General features: G+C 34.5%; 1 protein-coding gene across 19 annotated transcripts in view; it reads right to left on the bottom strand.

Annotated features, from left to right (window-relative positions):
- Window positions 1-21,101, bottom strand: part of RIMS1 (regulating synaptic membrane exocytosis 1) — a 198,220-nt gene that overhangs the window by 122,245 nt on the left and 54,874 nt on the right. For 18 of the 19 annotated variants that reach the window (XR_004253073.1, XM_032184167.1, XM_032184166.1 and 15 more), the window contains 10 exons: window positions 20,288-20,355; window positions 19,460-19,570; window positions 17,239-17,338; window positions 14,233-14,356; window positions 6,926-6,972; window positions 5,659-5,771; window positions 4,545-4,675; window positions 4,043-4,214; window positions 3,756-3,912; window positions 2,080-2,151 (listed from right to left, as the gene is read on the bottom strand). Coding sequence is in view for 18 of the 19 variants with exons in the window: in XM_032184167.1 (XP_032040058.1) it covers window positions 2,080-2,151; window positions 3,756-3,912; window positions 4,043-4,214; window positions 4,545-4,675; window positions 5,659-5,771; window positions 6,926-6,972; window positions 14,233-14,356; window positions 17,239-17,338; window positions 19,460-19,570; window positions 20,288-20,355 (1,095 nt within the window). In the remaining variant the exon portion in view is untranslated. Of the gene's footprint in view, window positions 1-2,079; window positions 2,152-3,755; window positions 3,913-4,042; window positions 4,215-4,544; window positions 4,676-5,658; window positions 5,772-6,925; window positions 6,973-10,820; window positions 10,901-14,232; window positions 14,357-17,238; window positions 17,339-19,459; window positions 19,571-20,287; window positions 20,356-21,101 lie in introns of those variants that run through there. The other variant, XM_032184175.1, reaches the window with a different exon arrangement.

Genomic DNA, 21,101 nt, shown 5'->3' on the forward strand with positions numbered 1-21,101 from the left:
ATGTGGATATTCATTCACACACACACTTTTCAAGAAAATGATGTGTGGAAACCCGGATCACACAAGAACTTCAGTGTGCTCTATGGAGGTCCGTGGTGTGGGGGGCAGGAGAAGAGAAGGGGTAAGGACCCTGCAGCACAGCAAGGAATTTGAATGCAACTTAGATTTAGCAGAGGAGACTCTTAGATGGAGAAGATACTGTAGTATTCATTCAATGCAAATCAAGTCTACAGTCTTAGAAGATTCTAGCAACTAAGGAAGGTTGTATATAGATAGGTAGAAATGCTTATTTGAATTAGGTGCCTAGGCACATTTATTAACTTTTGCCTAAGATTCTTGAGCAATTTAGTAGACAGGGGGACTGGTGGCATTTTCCAGCTCTCATTGCAAAATACATTTTCATGTGCTGTCTACTCTGTCACACATCAGGGGTTGATGACTGAAATTTTCTTTGCCCCATAAAGTTAAACCCCCATTTAAGAATTCAGGTCTTATCTGTAAACAAAAACCTCACACTTAAATGCATCTCACAGGAATCACAAACAGGCGAACTCTCCATTCACATTTGGCAAAAAAATATATCCATTAAAATCAGAATAGACAATTTTGTACTGTGTCACATCAGCTGCCAGAATGTTTCTGACCTAAGTGGATGAAATTTCCTCAACAGGCCCTTCAAGGCTCAGTTTAGACACTCTTAGGGCATTGCAGATTCTATCCACCAATGAAATCTAGCAATTTTCTGCAGTGATAAAAGTTTGGAACCATGCATTCTCCAAAGGCACACTTGAGCACACACAATCCTAAGAACTTGCTATCAGAATCATAGTTACTCAAGTGTTGACCCAGAGAATAGAGTCCAGTGAGTTCAGACAAACACTTCTGAATTTTTCCAATCAGATGGAAAATATCTTATTTCAAATGGCACATGGACAGCTGAAAAAATGTCCCTGGTCTTAACATGTATGCTGAAACTTTAAATGTAAGAAGGCCTACACCTTTTTAGAACCTATGTTTTATTTTAATTTTAAATGTCCTTTCTCTTAGCTGATGTGAAAAGTATCAAGATTAATTACTTCATTGAATCAAATACCATTACCAGACATACTGGAACAAATTTCCCTCTTAGTAACTTATGTGAAATTGTATGGAAATAAGGCAAGAACCCAAACACATCAAAGGAAGTAAAATTTGCCTGTGTAGACATCAAAAGTATATCACAGTGATTATGAAGTCATTATATAATGAATAAATGATCACATTATTTTAAATTCAGATCAGGAAGATAGAGAACTTTCTAAATCCCACCATGATTTAATTCAGCAATTGTCATCAGGGATATCCAGGGAAAAACTGGTTTAGTGTTGCCAATGAAATAGTAACTCTTCATTTAGTTTGGGACAACTGGGAAATCTATTCATCTGACTCGCAACAACAGTCAAATAGAAGTAGAAAAAAATTTGTCATCCAAAATGACCCTTAACATTTTTAATATGAAAAGGACGATGAACTAAAGTCTAACCACAATACAAACTATATTTATGAACATTTAGGGTAATGATAGTTCATGAATGCTCAAGAAAGCTGTAAAAGATATAGCCATGCTACATGCATCTTCATCTATAGCCATGCATTCTCAATAAAGACCATGGGAGACTGCATTACATCTAAGTTTCAAGCAAAAAGCAAAATAAAAAATGTTTGCAATCGATGCTGAAACATTAATCGCTGTTTTAAAATATTTTTTGAGTTCAACTGATACTTTTTAATAATGCTTGGAACATTATGCAGTAAACAATTTAACAGTTTGAACCATCCAGTGGTTCATATATGAAGAATGATATATAAAAGAAATACCAGTGAATGAACTGTAGAACCTTTTAATTCACCATTTTTTAGAAGGAAAGTTACCATGGAATAATCAGGAAAACTTTTTTTTTTTCCACAATGCACTCTGCAAAACCAGCATCCTCAATGCTATAATGAAAAAGTGAAAACAAAAAAAAAGCAAGCAAAAAGAATGAAAAAGAAAATCAAGCAAGAAAGAAGAAAGCAGGACCATGCTGTTCACCCACGCACCTGGAGGAACAACTCCAATACCATCATCAACATCATAATCTGAGATGTCACTATCACTGATTGGCCGAGATCCTGCACAACAGTAAGGTAAACAAATACCTGAACATCTGGTTGAGTTATGAAACGTAAAAATATGTTCATTTAATGTACCACTACAATTGAAAAGATGACATTTCTAAACAATAGAAGAGAGCTAAACTGCAGTGACCATGAAGTTTCATCAAACAACTGAGCCAATCCAAAAGCTTACATATGCTGAAGCCTCCTCTCCCCTTCTCCTTCCTCAGTACTTTCCTACTAGGTTACTTTAGCTCACGTTAAACAAGCAAAATGCTTTTGTGATATTTCAGTGAGTTGAGTAAACTGAATCAACTCGCTGAATGGGAAAGGAGAGGTGGCAGCATATGGTGAGAAAGGAGAAGAGGAAACAGCTCTGACAGCTATTAGAAAAGTTCAAATATCTCATGAAAACTAACCTTTAGATTGCTATCTCTATACATATTCTCATGCAGTAATTACAGTAGTGTCATATTTCTGTAATTCATTCCTGAATGTGCCTATGCATATCATTTCCTATGCATTAGCTGGAACTAATAATACTTATTTTTAAGTACAAGAAGAAAAATAGCTTGGAAGCATGTTTTAAAATAACGCCCTACATCCTTCTTGTTTTTAAATAAATCCTTATTCAAGTTAAATGAACAGACAGGCTACAACACTCAAGTATGCCAATATATTAATTTTTTTTTAGTATAAATCATACAAACCTGAACAAGAGAAGGCTCCGGGGTGACCTCATTGTGGCTTTTCAATATTTAAAGGGAGCTTATAAAAAAAGGTGGAGAGTGACTTTTTGCTCGGTCAGATAATTGAGCAAAATTATCTGATTTTGGACAAGGGGGAATGGTTTTAATCTAAAGAGGGGAGATTTAGGTTAGAGGTGAGGAGGAAATTCTTCACTCAGAGAGTGAAGAGTGAACTGGCACAGGTTGCCCAGAGAAGCTGTGGATGCTCCCTCCCTGGAGGTGTTTAAGGCCAGGTTGGATGGGGCCCTGGACAACCTGATCCAGTGGGTGGCATCCCTGTACATGGCAAGGGGGTTAGAACTGGGGTGATCTTTAAGTTCCCTTCCAACCTGAGTAATTCTATAATTCTATGAAAACTGAATTAAGACTCTCCAGAACAACTGTATCTCCCCACTATAAGCACATATTTTCTCTTTGCTGCTAAAGTAGACTTCTCATCTGATTGTATATATGGTGTGTGCATATAAAAAGAATATCAGAGGCTGAAACTAATTTTTGATGAAAAATGTTTTACAACTCACAAAGCTTTAATGCCTTTCTTTTTAAAATAAACAGCTTTTAATTACTATAAATGTATCTAATAATCATGAACTTCATCTTTCCTTTTAAAACAAGATTTATGCAAACAAGTATTTGACCAATTTTCTTTTGCTACTGAAAACCAACCAGTTCAAACAGTTTTTGTATACTTGAAAGTTATGCATCACAGGTGACATGCTGACTTAATGTCTTAATTCGCATCTCTTTTTGGCATACATTTTCATTATGTCTACAGATTTTACCTTGTATCCTTGTAAGATAAATATCACTACACCATAACCAACATTTTTAATTTAAAATTTTAAAATCATTAATGGAATTTGGACCTACTTTGTAATTTTTTGCTAGAGCTTTCTCCACCATGTACATGTCTTCTTGGCATGAAAGGTGATGGCTGAGGCAGAGGTAGTGAAGATTCATCATGTGTCTGTAGCTTATACCAATGTGGTTCATCATCTAAAAGTGCTGTCTCCAACTCTATAAGAATCTAGTAGAAAAATTGTCAGGTTTTAATTTTAAAGGCATGTACACACAAACACATATATAGTATATATATATATGTATATCTGTTCAAAAACGAATGACAAACTTGGGATAAATGTGATTGTATATATCACCTCTCCAAGAAATTCACTCTCTTCTTCTTGTACTCTTGGCTGATCCCATACTGTTATTTCAAGCATTCGTTCTCTAAAATCTCTACGATGTACATGCGAGTAGAGAAAAGTTTGGTTCCATTTTGGCTCTAGACTTTTCTTTACTGTTTTGGTCCTCCTTTTACTCTTATCACTGAAACATAAATATTTGTGATTTATTTCCAATAACAATTTACAAAAGAATGCCATCTACTCATCAGCAGTAATTATTGGTGTTGTTCATTCTGATCTGATAATGCTTAAAAGAGAAAAAAGTATTTACTGTACTGTGTATTTGTGGTGGATTGCATTTATCCAAATATCCACAGAGTTAATTTAATACTGACTTGCATATATCAAGTGTGATTTTTTATAACCAATATAAATAGAACAAATTTTTAAAAATAATTCTCTCATTCATACACATTCATTTAAAAGTTTATTCAGTAAGTGAAAAATATAATTTTCTCAACTGAAATACTACCTTCTGTCTGGAAGAAAATACATTTTTACATAGGGGTTCCTGGGGCGTCCATCTATTCTTGGTGGCAAATCTGTTGCTTGAAGAACATTCACTATTAACTGATGTCCCACTTTGTCATACCACAGTTTCACCTACAAGAATCAAGTTACCAGAAAACATTATTGAAAATGGAAAAAAATTACACCTAGAATTTTCACAGTGCACAAGATCAACCACAATGTAAAAGTAGTATTTATCTTTCCAAGAGACATTAAGATATATTTTGTTGCATTAATATTTAATTGTTAGATGGAAAAGATGTTGGCATACACCAAGACTTTTTTATTTATCAAAGCTGAATAAAATGGTGGTGCTTGATTATTCCTATATTGCTTATTGTACTCACTGCATAATCTTGTACGTGCGAGTCCATTTAAGTCAGCACTGTCTCAGTTCTGCACTTTAAAAGCTATACTTTAAACAGGAAGCCCTGACTACAGCTAAACTTAAAACATGGCAGAAATCTGTCTGCTCTGATTTTCCACCTTACAAATGTTCTTATGGAAAGAATAATATGCAGTTAAATTATTTCCTAATAGGATCATGGCATAAAATTGTTGAGTGTACTTAAAAATTAATATAATCAATATGAAAAATAAGAATGTACAAAACAAAGTCTGTGTGCTTACGGTATATTTAATAAGCACAGCTTCAGTTAGCATTACAGAGAATTCCAGGAGGTGATGTGCATCTAAATTGAAGTGTATTACTGAATGATGCTACTATTAACAAATACATAGCTCTTTAAGTGCTCTCATAAAGAAGATAAAGTGGTACTGTGTTTGTTATCTGCAGGTACAGAAGAGTCACATTTTTCAATGTAGAGGGTACAGAATGACAAGTTGCAAGACACTTTCATGTGCTCCTCTTAACATAAATGCCTGCACACTCATGTATTAAATCAACACTTCTTTACATCCACTGTGACTACAGTGAGTGCGTGCTCACACATTTGAAAGACACCAATAACAGCCATTTCCATTGACTTCCCAATAGACCTTGGGAAGTCAGAGGGCTAAGGGAACAACATCTGAAAATGTTTATTACTAACTCAAGAAAAAACAAATATTCTCACAGAAAGCTGTCCCGGTAGGACTTGTGGTGCATCCCTTAGGGCTCCAGGGCTGGTTGGAGATATAACAGAAATAGAAGGCCTTTCCATCTTCTGAGATTCAAAAGAACTTGAACCTAAAAATATGTGAGAAACACATGAACTTTCCATCTGAAATTTTAAAGCAAATTTGGGTAATTGATTAAATGATTTTTCTTTGCATTGTATAAAGGTTGTCTTTATATACAGTATTAATGTGATAATATACAGAAAGATGTTAAGCCGATGTAGACAGGGTGGTGAAAAAGACAGTTTAGCTACTCTTACTTCAGATTAAATTTCTTGTTTTATTCTAATAATATATTAAAAGTGTTCTTCATCTAACACACCCTATCAGATGTTTTAAATAAATTATTATCCTCTTGCAGAATTGCACAGTTGAAATTTCTGATGAATAAACCCACATTTGTGGTATAGTAGCCTCAGGTGGCTACTGAATTGTCTAAATTCAGAGACAAGAAGATATGCAAGATAGACATCAGGCATAGAGGACACTGCTGCTCCACCAGTGAAGCAGAGCCCTCATGAGTGAGGAAAACCTCATGACAGGCAAGGAGCAGGGTAACAGGCCTAGGAGGCCCTTCAGGATCCTGACCTAGATAACACTTCTCATTGCATCTCAGACAAGGCTCAGATGAGAAATGGGTGGAAGCCATGGCCTTCATGGCCTTCACACACTTCAGATGGCAGACTTCAAATAGAAGAGCTAAAAAGACACACACACCGTTGTTTTTTTGTTGTTGTTGTTTGTTTGTTTGTTTTGTTTTGTTTACTTTTTTTTTTTTTAAGCATCAGGAATTTCAACTATGGAATGTTTTCTGACACAGCAAACAAGATCTCTGAACTAGGCTGGATGGTGCAGGAGGTGAAATTCTGACACCAATTGTACCTTTGGCAATCCCCTTCCCCTGTCTCCTCACTTATGTTAGGACAAGTAAATTAAATAACTGTTTTGGGTCACAGCTTATACAGGCATAAACTGATATGCTTAAAAACAGAAGATATAGGAGAAAACAATAAAATCCTACTAGCATTTGAAATCTATACAGCTTTTAATCAAATCTCTATCATTTCACTCTTAAAACACAAGACTGAAAAACACTGAATTTTGTCATATAAAAACCTGAAGACAATGCAGTCTCCCAGTGCCTGTCATTCTGAAAATTCATAGACAAAATGATTGTATGGGGTACAAGATCATGTCAGGCAAAGAAACAAAGTGTGTACTCACTGGACTCTAATGGGGGATGAGAACTCTCAGGAATCCGTGGAATATCACTAAAACATGAACATACACAAAGTAATTAGGAACAAGGGAGAGGATCTCCTGCTATAACAAATATGTATCTAGGACATTTTTTTAGAAATACAGTTTTCTTTTGTGTTCTACTGGATTATGTGGAAAGACAGGAAATGTTTAAATACAGTTCACTATTTTCCACTAGGACTCATGAAAACCTTAACATTGCAAACTCCTTCTTCCTTCAAAGTGAGGAGCTACAGATGAGCACTACAATGATAATATTGTGGATGGCTTCCACAATATTTTTATAATAAAAGAGGTTTCTTTTATTTTTATAATAAAAGAGGTTCTAGAGAGGTTTCATGAACAGAATGGTGGTAAAAGTAGAGCTACTGACACTCAACCATTCCTTGGAAGAAAAACAAAAGGAAAAAAAAAAAAAAAACAACACAAGACATAGATTAACTCACTAGTAATTTTTATATAAACGCCTCAAGGAGTTCACGGAATGAAACTGATGAAAATGTCTTATAATAATAAAAAGAAAAAGCAAACAACATTAGCAAAGTTAAACAAACAGAAGAATAATACATTTCTTGAAAGCATATTACAAACATGTGTGGAAATTTTTTCAACATAAACACACCCAACACATATTTATGCATAATCAAAATCAAACTGGTTAAGTTCACAAAAATCTGTAGAAATTTTAATATCAACACAATTACTCTCCTATAAAATTCTGGATGATGGATGATAGCTCCTTGTTCTGTCCTGTTCCCAGCAATCATAGAAAACACATTGCAAAAGCAAGAAATGATTGTTACTGTACAAATGTTAGCAAAACAGAGCAGAAAAATGGAAACAAAGTTCAAGTGGATTACATGAAAATATTTCTAAAAAAAAAAAAAAAAAAATCCAAAATTTAAACTACAGTAATATTTCGGAAGAACATGTAAAGATTTTAAGTCTAAAGCTGGGGACTCTTAAAGGCATTCAGGCATTCTGTTCAGTGAAACATTACCATACCAACTTTGAAGTCAATAAAACTAAGACTCCTAGGTCATATAAATGCTACTTGTGAAAAAGAAACAGACACTTAAATCAGAAAAGAAAGGTAACAATGTCCAATCATCTGATCTTCAATTTATTTTTCATGTTCTGCATTTTAGTCTTCTCTTGCACACAGTTTAAGAAAGGCTATTTCAGCTCCAAGTTAACATTTTGCTTTAGCTTGCATCTCACATCACTAACAAAGACACTCTTCTCTTTCCCTTGACTTTGTAAGTAAGGAGTACCGTGGTTTCCTCAAACTCATGGAAATACAACTGCATTATTTGCTCTTGACATGGCGTAATACTACCTCAGAAACAAACACATGACATGTTGTGCAGGACTGTTGTGCAGACTTCTTAGCATTTTTTCTTTTCAATTTCCAGGGAAACTCTCATCAGTCTTAAATATTTAGTTTGCTTATTCAAACTATTTTTATGCTCAATAGGGCATTAAGTTTGTGATATTTTCTTGTGCTAGAATAAGAACTCTCTCTTCTGCAGTATAGCACTGCTGGTAATAATGTCACATTTAGGATATTTGGATGAGGGCTCATATGTGTAAGGAATGTTTCGAAACAGAAAGTGCACCCTACACACCTGGGTGGATGGAGAAAGGCATCAAAATACATTTTGTTTCCATTTTTCTTCATTATTGTCCACAATACATTAGGGGGAAAAAAAGCTACAAATAAGCCCCAAATACATGTATTAATTACAGATATAAGCACTTAAGAGTTGATTTACATTTACAATAAAGCACTTTCACACTATCAGACTAACACATAAGACACAAATATCAGATTCACACAATTCAGGAAAAAACAGCTACTACAGCTACTAGAATGAAGATGCTACACCAAAAAAAAAAAAAAAAAAAAAAAAAAAAAAAAAACAATACCAACAAACGGTCAAGTTGATAGTATTTCCCTCACTTAGAGATGGCAATACTGAAGTCCTAACCAGATAGAGGTAAGTGACAAAAATAATCAGATCTTTTCTAAAACTTTACTCAGCAGACAGGAAAAAAAAATGAAAGTGCAATGTTTTAATGTATTTTTCTGAACTCCTTATAATTTTTATGACAAACTCACATGAACAGTGAAAATTAGAACATAAATTTCAACTCCAGACAAAATGCATTGTTTGTGACTGAAATGTTATTTGACAATTTTCCCACTCACCATATTCACTATTCATGCCCACATTAAAGCTCATTCACTCTCAGGAAATCACTAAACTAGTACAAGAGAGAGCTTTTGTAATTTTTTTTAAGTAATTATTGATAGAAAATATTCATTTCCTTAAAAGTATGTCAGATATATTTATCTTGTTTAAAGATAGCTACACACATAACTACAAGACATAAAAAGCAAATAAGTAGAGTATGCAGTATAGATCACCGAACTAGTGGCAGTATATTCTAACATTTGTAACTGTTCTGCTTTCTGCTAATGACTTCAAAATGTATATGAAATAACTCAGAACTGTACTTGTATCCATATGTGAATTTCTTACAAATTCAATAATCCAGTTTACATAATCATTTCTTAAATATTACATATTTCTTAAATACTGTAGTAGTTATATTATATTGAGCCTGGTGTATTCAAGTCAATCAAATGCATTAGTGGTATTTTACTTTTGAAAGTTAGCATTTCAATTAAAGAAAATTCTGAAGAGAAACTATAATCCAAAGCATATTAAGTAACCAGATCAGTCTTATCTAGCCTACTTTTATTTTTGGACTGCAGAAAGTCTTATGACTTAAAATATCCAAACCTAGACGAGTCAAAGCAAATGTAGGGAAGGGAAGGGAAGGGAAGGGAAGGGAAGGGAAGGGAAGGGAAGGGAAGGGAAGGGAAGGGAAGGGAAGGGAAGGGAAGGGAAGGGAAGGGAAGGGAAGGGAAGGGAAGGGAAGGGAAGGGAAGGGAAGGGAAGGGAAGGGAAGGGAAGGGAAGGGAAGGGAAGGGAAGGGAAGGGAAGGGAAGGGAAGGGAAGGGAAGGGAAGGGAAGGGAAGGGAAGGGAAGGGAAGGGAAGGGAAGGGAAGGGAAGGGAAGGGAAGGGAAGGGAAGGGAAGGGAAGGGAAGGGAAGGGAAGGGAAGGGAAGGGAAGGGAAGGGAGCACAATCACTTTAAAATCAGAACAGAATTTTACTCCTCTACCAGAACAATGCAAACATCAGAAAACTTATGTCAGAAACATTCTGGTAAAGAGCTGCTGACCTCAAATTTCATCTTTTTATCTTTACCTTGAAACACAAAGGTTTTTGTACTCTTATATAATGTTATATATGAATATCTTATATCTGATCCTTCCACACCTCTATGAATACCTTAAATCAAACCCAACTTAGGTTAAGATTGCTGCCTGCAAATCTATGGTTTGTGAGGATCACTGTTTCACAATACACTGCCACAGATGTAATTTCTCTGAGGACTACAGTTAACAGCTTAATCACTTAAGATGAACCAAATTCAAAGGTGGTTGTAGCCCACACTTCCTTAGGTTGCTCATCTTCTATAACCTACAAAGTGTACCCGTCTCCAGTGTTCATCCTCCTACTTCCAAAACTGCTCCTTTCTATCAGAACCTGCACATTGATCTGCAGTTTGCACTATTTATATTACTTGAGCAACTGTCTGACATTTAACATTGCCTGGCTTGTTATGGAGATTCAACCTCCTTGCAAGGACCTAGAGTCCAAGCACAGAGCAGTTGAATCCCACTGGAGAAGCAACAATTTTGTCAATATTATCTGTGGAAATCCAAGCAAATATAAATACCATCCAACAAGGAAAACAGAGACAAAAAAAAAAAAAAGTTTTACCTGCACTATCCCATATGAGGTCACCAGAACACACAAGAGACAGTGAGTTAGTTACCATGCCAGGCTTCTTCCCCAACCAGCATATGGCCAGAGGTTTTTCTACGCTATCTTATGTTAATAGCCTCTCACATCGTATGCATATTTATAGGTCATTTTCCCCCTCGTTTTTAGATGCCCAACCCATTAATTCTATTTTTTACAGGTTTCTTACCTACCCTGTGTTTGCAATCATCAGCATTAATGTCAATTAGTTTCTATGGAGTTTTTATGGTACTATTGCGGTTATACTGTTTATTGTTGTTATGCCTTCATCTGCTAATTGTGTTACATTTTTCACATTTTTCTCTAATAAACATCCTACAATTATCCATTACTCAAAATTACATTTGCTGATAGACACAGAAATCCAAATTTACAAGCCTGAGCAAATTGTTTAGACATCAATTTTGTAACTTGCAGCTGTCTAATTGGTGGCCTCACACTCCTCCTATTATTCACTCAAGCCAAACCGTGTTAAATTTGGGCTTTTTAGACCTAATATGCTAGGACTTTTTAAAAAGAGACCATTAAATATGCTGGTACATTACTTGCATTATTAATACTGAGAGATGAAAACATTTAAATTATGCAGACAAAATATCATTTTTCAGGTCTTTCGGGAACCTATTCCCTCACAGGAATTTTAGGTGTAATGGATTACCACTTAATGCCTTATCAAGCAGCTAGTTTGCCAGTCAGCACCTCAGTAGACACAAAACTTTGCTGTACTAGATTTGCTGGATTCAGTAAAATTCACTATCATGAATTTGAAATGACTGTATAGTTTGGATAACAAGACAAGAAGAAGGTAGGAGGTAAAAAGAAAAGTAGTCTGCTGTCCAAAGCAAGCCGTTTCCCATCATACAACACAATCTACATAGATTATAATCAAAACAAACAAAACAAGAAAGTCATGTGGAGTATTTTATTTATTTATTTATTTTTGTTCACTAACATCAGGATTTTCTTTGTTGTAAAATGAATGTTTTTTTTGTTATTCTTTTTAGATAAGAGATGGGTAAATCCCAATCTGATATAAAACAACACAACTTTATCTCATTGCTATTGGAGAAGGGAGTTATCTTTAAATTTCAAATCTGCCTGCTCTAGTCCCTTTGAGATATTTATTTGATCTTCCCAGAAAAAGAAAAAAAATCCTGTCAGGACACAACTCTACAAGGACAGCATTATTATAGTACATAAATATCTCCATGCCAAGACTCCACTTGTCTCAAAATAAAGGTGTAGTCTAATGTGCTCTATTTTTGCTTATGTCCAGAAATAAATATGCATGATGGGTCATCTAAAGCAAAAAGTTACATTTTATCAGTCCTATGTCCAGGTGCATTTTTTGGGTGTAAAATTCACTGCTTAGATTTAAAAGCAGTCTTTGTTTTTGAATGCCCTTCATATTCTGTGTCTCAGTCAGTACAGCAGTTGTGGTATTTTCTCTGGATTTTTCTTCAAGAGTACATTACTGAAATATGTTCGTTTTTTTAAATATTTTATTTATAGAATTCATAAACTACAATAAATTGTTTTAAATAATCAAGTTACCTTAAAAGTCTAATGATACATGACATTTGCAAATATACTGATATCTAAAGCTCACTGCTTAAAATGTCGTTATAGCACTTTATTTTTATATGAGTTGCACAAATCACTTTTCAGGTTTTTGTTCAATTGAAAGTTCAAGTCAGGTCCAATTATCAACATACTAATTTTCTGCTGACTTAAATATTTAAAAAAAAAAAAAAAAAAACAGACTTCCAAAAATCTCCTTATGGCATTTTATTTTTAATTACAATGATGATGGACTGAAGGACTGAATTTGAAGTTTGCAGACAGGAATATCTCCTATCTGTGACTAAAGAATGTAAAATAAGGTTTCTACTCCCCCACAGTCTCCATCTGGATGTTAATTTTAGCCCTAAACAACCACTTTTATTGCATCAAGCTCTCACTTTCCATTAAAAGGTCAAACTCACAATTAAAATTAGCAACAAATGTTAATTTCATTTAAGTACTTTTAATAGCAATTGTCGTTAAAAAGGAAGAGCTCATTTGCAAAATATAGCTACACTTGCACAGTATGTACAAAACCAAACATCAAAAGTTGACGTAAAATAAATGTAAGAGAATGTTTTAGAAAGAAAATGAATCGTGCTTTCTGTTTCTCAAACTAAGAACTTACCATATTAAGACACAAAAATTATAATTTCAATGAAATCTAGCGCATTCATAATGAAATAATTCTGTGTTCATAACTAGGAAACAGTTTACCATCTAACTATAGGACACTTGTATTTAGAGACATACAGTGAGTGCACATGACCTCTGGGGAGGTGAAAAACTACAGATAGATTCGAACCTTTCAAACTTTTTTTTAAACTAGCCAAGAGTCACTTTTTATCGTTAACTGTGTCACACATTTCTGCAATCTAAGTGTGAATTTACAATATGTGATTCATATTCAATCCTATAAGATTGCTCAAAACAGTCCCAATACAGTCATGTTCAAGGACAAGTGTAGAATAAACAATTGTGCAAATCAATTGTGAAAAATACAGGGCCAACCCCACTCATTTTGCCAATTCAAACAAATTTTATGATCCTTGCAATGCTTACTTCATAAGTCAAGAACATATGAATTGTTATCACTAACCCCCCAAACCTGGATTTATAACAAATAAATGTTCTAAATATTAAAAAAAAAAAAAAAAGCTAATTTTTGAAAAAAATAAATTACATTAAATAATGTGAAGGTATTTTTGTTTCTGCTTTTGATTCTGGTATTTTAAAGCTAAATAGTCATTTCAATTAGAATGGTTTTGTTTTCGTTTTTAAAGAAAGGCTGTTTAAAATCCTACTAGCACTGATGTATTTCAGATCTTGTAATGTTCAGTTTGCTCATGTTTCCTTCTGCTCATGAATATGTGTGTAAGTTATTCTGATGTAATGAATCTAAGAGCCTGACAAAAAGATTTTACTCACATGTTTACTCACATGCAGGATCAATACATGGTGTCCAGAAAGAAACCTTCTTTAATTCATCATAAACATAAATACTAACTCTTCCTTTGCCATTTGGCAAAAATCTTGTTAGTACTTTGACCATAAAACAAAACAAAACAAAAACAAACAAACAAAAAACCTACACATTTATATTGATATATTTTTGGTATCACCGTACAGATCCAAGGTTGCTATGGGCAATGAAAAAAACGGAATGCACAGGATTTCAGTAATAGAAAGTGAATCATATTGCATTGTTAAGAGATAAAAGAGAGAAAAATAATGAACTCACAAATAGTCCCTTTAAAAGTCCCATTAGTACAAATAATAACTGTGATTAAGAAGCAAGTCTTCTTACCCAATAGGCCTTGAAACAATAATTTCAACTTGAGGTTCTGACTTTGATTCTAAAATAATGTTGTAAACTTCTTCATTTGTAGCTCCAGGCAAGGGTTTGCCATTCCATTCTAGAACTTCATCCCCTTGAATTTAAAGAGAATTTTATTTAATTTCAATATTATTTTGAAAAGAAGCACAAAACATTTATGAAATCTATAAAGCTAAGTTACATTGCTCAAAATGAATTTAAAAACTGTGCTGAAAATCACAAATGTTTTTTTGAGACACTATCAAGGCTCCTTTCATAATTTGTACACAACATCATATTAAGGAAACCACTTGTACAAACTTATTATGTACTTCAGAGATAATACAGCACCTGTTACTGTGCTACAAAATTAAAGAGTCTCTTTAAAAGACCTTTTATTAGCTAGCAGTAATAAACTTTGAAAGTAAACAATAAAAGGGTTGATCTTCAAAACATGAAAAAATATAAACATCTGATGTTAAACCTTTAAAAATCATGCTTTTTCATTACAATTTGTATGCATACTGTGCATTTTGATTTCTCAATGAAAAGGAGAGTCTTCACTGTCTGTATCCCGTGAACCAAAAATAAAAGCAGGGAATGAGTCACTACCTTCTGAAGATGTTAGAGGGGGGAAAGAAAACAAAGACAATATGAAAGTAATTTAGATGACTTTTCAGCTTGCCATTTCCAGAATTTTGATAGTACATACGTTGCATTACACTTTGACATGACTATAAAAAGATAATAGTCTTTAATTATATTTTCTAAAGAAAGATAAACAACTAAACTGAAGGAACCATAACATAAAGTTTACACTCTCATATCCTATGCAGTAGTATGAATTCTGCAACCATTATCATGCCATTATGCATGATAATTATGCATAACCATTATGCAACCATGATGCCACAAATAAATTTATTTTCTTTGTTGACAACGATTTTATGTTCGTCAGTCAGTAACAATCCTTCAGCTGCTGGCTTTGCTCCTGTCTGAGCTCTAAGTCAAATGGCAAAACTTGTGCTTGTTAATAAACCAAGGAAAACTATCCTAACTGAACTCCTAACTACCAAAACACAGAGCTACAACTTCTGTTTATGTTCAGTGATTGTCATTCCTCACAAGACATTTCTGGAGGTCAGCTATCAATCCATGCTTTCAGAGACTTGACCAGCTGAGATTTGAGTATCTCCAAGGAAGCAATCCAGCAACTCCTCTGGGCAACCTGGTCCAGGACCTTGCTATTCTCACCAAGAAGAAAAGTTTTCACAATCCAAACCTTCTTCATTCCACTTTGTGTGTTGCTTCCTGTGTGATCACAGTCTGGCTCTTCATCCTTACAACCTCCCATTAGCCAGGTAAAAAATTGAATTACTTCCCCCCTCCCCCCCCCCCACCAGAGTCTTCTCTTCACCAGTGTGAACAAACCCAGCCCTCTCAGCTTCTTCTTGTACGCCACAGACTTCCTAATCAACTTCCTCTGACCAGCCTGGTCCTGTTTGTCTCTTTCTTGTATAGAGGAGCCCAAACTGGACACAATACTCCAGATACAACCTCATAATCATGGAATAGAGGGCATCAACCTCCATTGGCTGGCTACAGTCCTGTTAATATAACCCCGTACATGCTTGTCATGTTTTGCTGCAAAGATGCATTGCTGACTCATGTTCCACTGACTGTCCTCCAGCACGTCCAGATGCTTTTCTGCCAAGCTTCTTTGTAGCTGGTTTGCCCCTGGTGCTTATTGTTGCATAGGGTTATTCTATTCCTGATGCCAGACTTAATATTTGTCTTTGGCAAAATTTATGAGGTTTGTGTAATTACTCACAAATTGATGAACTACACAAATTCTGAAGGCTTTTGAGAAAGGTGAAAAAATGAGTTTTCCCGGCAGAATGGCTCATCCATGCCTTTTTTGTGTGTGTTCTAGTCCCATACAATAAATGAATAGAAAACAGACGAAACTACATACATCTGCTTAGCCAGTCCTCTGAATTTATTTTGACCCTAAAAATATTGTTCAGAATTATTTTAAAATAGCTTTGACCTAAAAACTAACCTAGTCCAGACATTAAAAATGAGACATTTCAGCCTAGACACTTCAAGATTAGTGAAGTGAATGTAATTTTCTATAATTATAATCTGCAGTTAAAATCCAAAAACAATTATAATAAGTAGTGCTATCAACACCCCATTTATCAACTTGAAAAAATAAGTAATAAATGCCAAGACATTTCTACTTCCTTATTACTATTTGCTTCATGTAATTATCTTAAATTCAAAAAAGTTTTCATCAGAGTTTCTGGATTCCTAAGAAGGTGTTGTACAGAATTTTGTTTGCTAAGCAGATGTTGGAAAGCAGATGTTTAGGACTGTTACAAAATATAAACCACTAAAAAGTAATTTAGAAAACTGACTGCCATGCATAGTTCTTGCTTCATATAGAAAAAAAGCCTGAAAAGTGTCAACAGTGCAGCCACTTATTTGCAAGTGCACTATATAAATCTTACATGCATTATATACTTTAGGATCATTTTCTTGAGCTCTTTCACATTTTTACTTGTAACAATTCACACTGACTAATAATGTCTATTGTGTATACAATGCATCACCCTTCAGGTGACAATGTAGTGTGAGTACAATAACTGTAGTGAGTTTTGTTTGACACAATGAATTAGTTTTATAGTATGCTTATATTGCTTCTATAGAGTATAACAAGCAGCTCCTCAGATACCAAGCACATGTGCACCAGTAACATTCAATCCTGACACTGACAGGAGTGTCTTGTATATTGTTCACATATTCAAGCCATTGGAGTTAATAATAAATTAGAAAGGTAGACAACTGTAGCATTCCATAGTAACACTACAGTGTTCTTCTATATTTACAAAATATTAGCATATCACATGAGTGATGTTAATGTAAGATAACAGGCACATTACAAAAAGCTATAATTGCAAGACAAAATATTTTGTATGTAACTTATTGATTTACCTGCTCTGAGATGTCCCACCACATCGGCCAAGCTACCTTTTTTCACTTTGGTAATGAAGGCACCAAGTCGTCCTAATTCTGTCATTTTTCCTCCAACAACCTGGAAGATCATATACTTGTGAGTTTTCATGCCATAAACCAGACATCATATCAACATAAACATATAGCCAGATTAGTTTTCACAATACTTTTTTAACTAAAGATAAATTATCCATACACAAATCTATTGTCAATTTAGTCTTCACAGAGGCTAAAAGAAAAAGTTAGAAATACAAAAAGGCCAGGCTATCTTATGCAACTTGCTAAGCATTCAAATTTGTTTCAGAAAGAGGATTTCTTGATAAATAATCAAGAAAATATATTTTTTACAAATAGATGTCTGTCTTGTGCTTAAGTTTAAATTGGAAGTGAACATCAAACCAAAGGTATTAAAACCTCCAAAGTGAAATTAGTGCAACAATTACAAACTTAGTTAATACACTACTAGGAAACATATGCAAATAGTTCATGAAAACATTGCTACAACTTAAACCCTGGCCCTCTCATCCAAACACATGACAGTACAAAAAAGCAACTCCTAGCTTCTATTAAACAGAACAGAAGAGAGCATTGAATAGGGTTTTGTTTTAAAGAGTGTATAACACACAGATGGGGAAAAATAGCGGTAAAATGTGCCCTCAAAAGGTTAGGTCTTTAATAAAATATATATATTAAATAAATAAATAAAAAAAACTAGCCTTGCTGACTGACTATTCTCTCTACCCTTCTCACTCTCTTCAGTTAGTTCTTTTGTCAGGAATATCCTGGGTCAAGATTTATGGAACAGTGGGTCAGTGGTTCATTAGGTATTATTTCTTCATGTTGCCATCATGGTTACTGATTTAAAACTTTGATTTTAATTAAAAATTAAATACAGTTTTAATACAGAACCATACACAAGCAGATCCAGAAGCCTACCTGACTACAAGGTTGTCACAAGAGGATGTGCTAAATTTATCAGTGTGTTACCTAGAACTTCGATCACATCATACAAAACTGAGACTGAAAAAATCAGAAAGAAGCTCTCCAATCTATGTTTCCTACTAGGGTCTAACATTTTTCTCAGATATTAAAGAAGTGTTGTTGCTACCAGCAAAAATCAGCCTTATGCTACAGTCTACAAGATATTTAGATGAAATGTTCTCATATTTTATATTCCCACCCTACACTATTTCACTTTGAAGTGCGTAAGTGGAGTGTGCTTTTACCCAGAACATGCCATTACAAAGTTCACAGGGGTCTTTCCTGACTTAACTCCCACCATGATGAGCAGAACCAACAACCCACATCACATGTGAGGGCTTGAATTACCAGATAACTATATGTAAGGAGAGGTTGACTGCAACGTCACTGCCCTTTGAAGTTGACTTAGTCCTTAAGTGGATGGGAATGTTTCACATTTTCTATTGTTTCTGTTGCTCTTAGTGGAAAGAGGAAGAAATCAAAATTAATTTTCTCAGTCATTTTTGGAGCTCCATATATTAAAATATACATGAACTGGCACACTGTACTCTTCAGCAGTCTCTAGAACTATTCCTTTTAAGTGTCATGGCAATTTAGGGACAATAACCTAGATGTCCACTACAAAATGAGAAATTTAGGAATTTAAATGAATTTGACCATGTCTCCCATAATGTCTTAATTTCAGGCACTGAATTAACTGGAATTACCTTTAATACAATCACTGCTATGCTTTATTTATTTTTCTTTTGTGTGTGTGTGTGTAAATATTTAATGCCATTGAACACAATTTCTGTTTCTGAATAGCTGTGTGGATTCTGAAGACTGACTCTGTAAACATTTACGTCTGGATGACATTTATTTATATGGACTATGAGATGGGTTTCTTGGCTGAAATGCAAGCAGTAGAGCTAGAAAAGGCAGAACTCCTATAATGCATTTAAATGTACAGTATATGTCTTGCAGACAGGAAGCTGAATAAACATAAATTTTTAATCAAAATGGTTCAGTTCCTTGATCATGGATGAGCGGAAGACATGCACAAAAGGATTAAATATATTTACATTCATAATTTATCTATATAACTTCCAAAACTTACTAAAAGTGAGGAATACATTTTTGTCAAATGACCATATGCTTAGAGACTCCTCTGATTTATGTTAGGCTTCTACAGGTCAGTGGAAATTTAATTCTTTTACCACATGAACCATGTAATACTTACTTTTAGCCCCAGTAATGCACCTGATTCTTTTGGCATGGTTGTTCTCTTGTTAAGAATAACACGCCCAATTAAGCGATCTCCCTCTTTAGAAGGCTGCCACGTTACTGGATGCTATTGAAAAGACAAGCAGTGGGAAGGAAAACGTTTTCCTGTATTCAGATGCATACCTATAAACTTGTAAAATTTCTGAATCGTTACATCATAGAAATTGTAACAGAACTTTCTAGTATTGTATCATGTTTGTAGGGCTCTGGCCTCATTAAATATTTATGCCTGCTGTAAAAAAATCTCAGCACCAAGTCTGCAGGTAGATTTATAATATAATTAAAAGTTTAATACAATTAAACATTTAAAACACAACCTAATTAATAAAGTTAAACATTAATTTTTAATTCCAGGACACTGAAAATTGTATTTATAAATTCTGTTCTTCAGAATAGCATATGTTATAGAGCTCTGTCATATAGGTTCATTATATAATAAAAGCCAAATCATCCTTTCCCATTCCAATTCAGCAGAAAAAAAATATATCTACTAATCTCTCCTAGAGCAATATTACACTCACAGTGTCTTTTCTGGTATGAAACCGATATGATAAAATCTAGTACCAAGTCTGTAAAAACATTAAATTCATATTAAAATTCACGTAATTTTACTAGTCTAGATTCTGATAAAAATATCCTCTGATTTTGATTTCCATGATCCACTAAGCCAAAATTTTACATAAATTGTATAGAACTTTTTTTGTAACAAATTTCTACAGCAAACTGAAATTATCAGTAACCATTTTAATTCATACTTTTGCAGCCCTTTTTCCCTGTTTCTTACCGAACTAATAGGGGATGTCTCCCTGCTGTGCCACGTGGCAGGATCCAGCCAGTAATAATCCAAGTCACCTGGAAGAATATGAATAGAAAGAAATGTGTAATCTCTCAAACAGAGAAAAACAAATGTGTGATTAGTTGCACATGCATGAATTTTAATAGCTTGCAATGGCTTGATAAAGCTAATAAAAACCTGTAGTATGATTTACATCAACTTAAGCATATTGATTTGAAAACAATATAGACTAATAATATAAAAACAAAAATACATAACAATACCATTATTTGGACTCTTGCTTTTCACACTTCAGGACTAGTTGTACACTCCAGCTGTTTTTCACTTTGCCCAGTTGTTTTCCAAGAAGGGACCCCAAAGCACCGCATTCTGAGCCCTCCTCCTCCCACCTCTCCATAATAAACACAAAGGACCACAGCTAATGACGACACTAGAGTGAATACTCCACAAAATGGGAACTTGACTACAGTTAAGGACAGGACAGTAAGACACACTGAAGAATCTGCAAAGCAGTTGATCAGTACACCTGGTACAGACAGAGGGTCCCAGGAGTTGAAGGGTAATACAGCACAGCTTACCAGGCACAACAGCTACACAAAAATAGCAAGTAGTGTCAACAGCAACTATGAGCTTGTAATCTTTTATTTTGCTTCCAACAAACATAGACAACGCACATCAAGAATAGAACCCTGGATTATGGTGGTCTGGAAGCCATAAACTCATCAGGCCAAGTAGGGGAACCATGGGCAAGGGTTGGGAGAAAAGACAGCAAATGGCATGGTGAATATATATGAACTGATGG

This window comes from Aythya fuligula, chromosome 3 (assembly GCF_009819795.1).
Source record: "Aythya fuligula isolate bAytFul2 chromosome 3, bAytFul2.pri, whole genome shotgun sequence".
NCBI lineage: Eukaryota > Metazoa > Chordata > Aves > Anseriformes > Anatidae > Aythya > Aythya fuligula.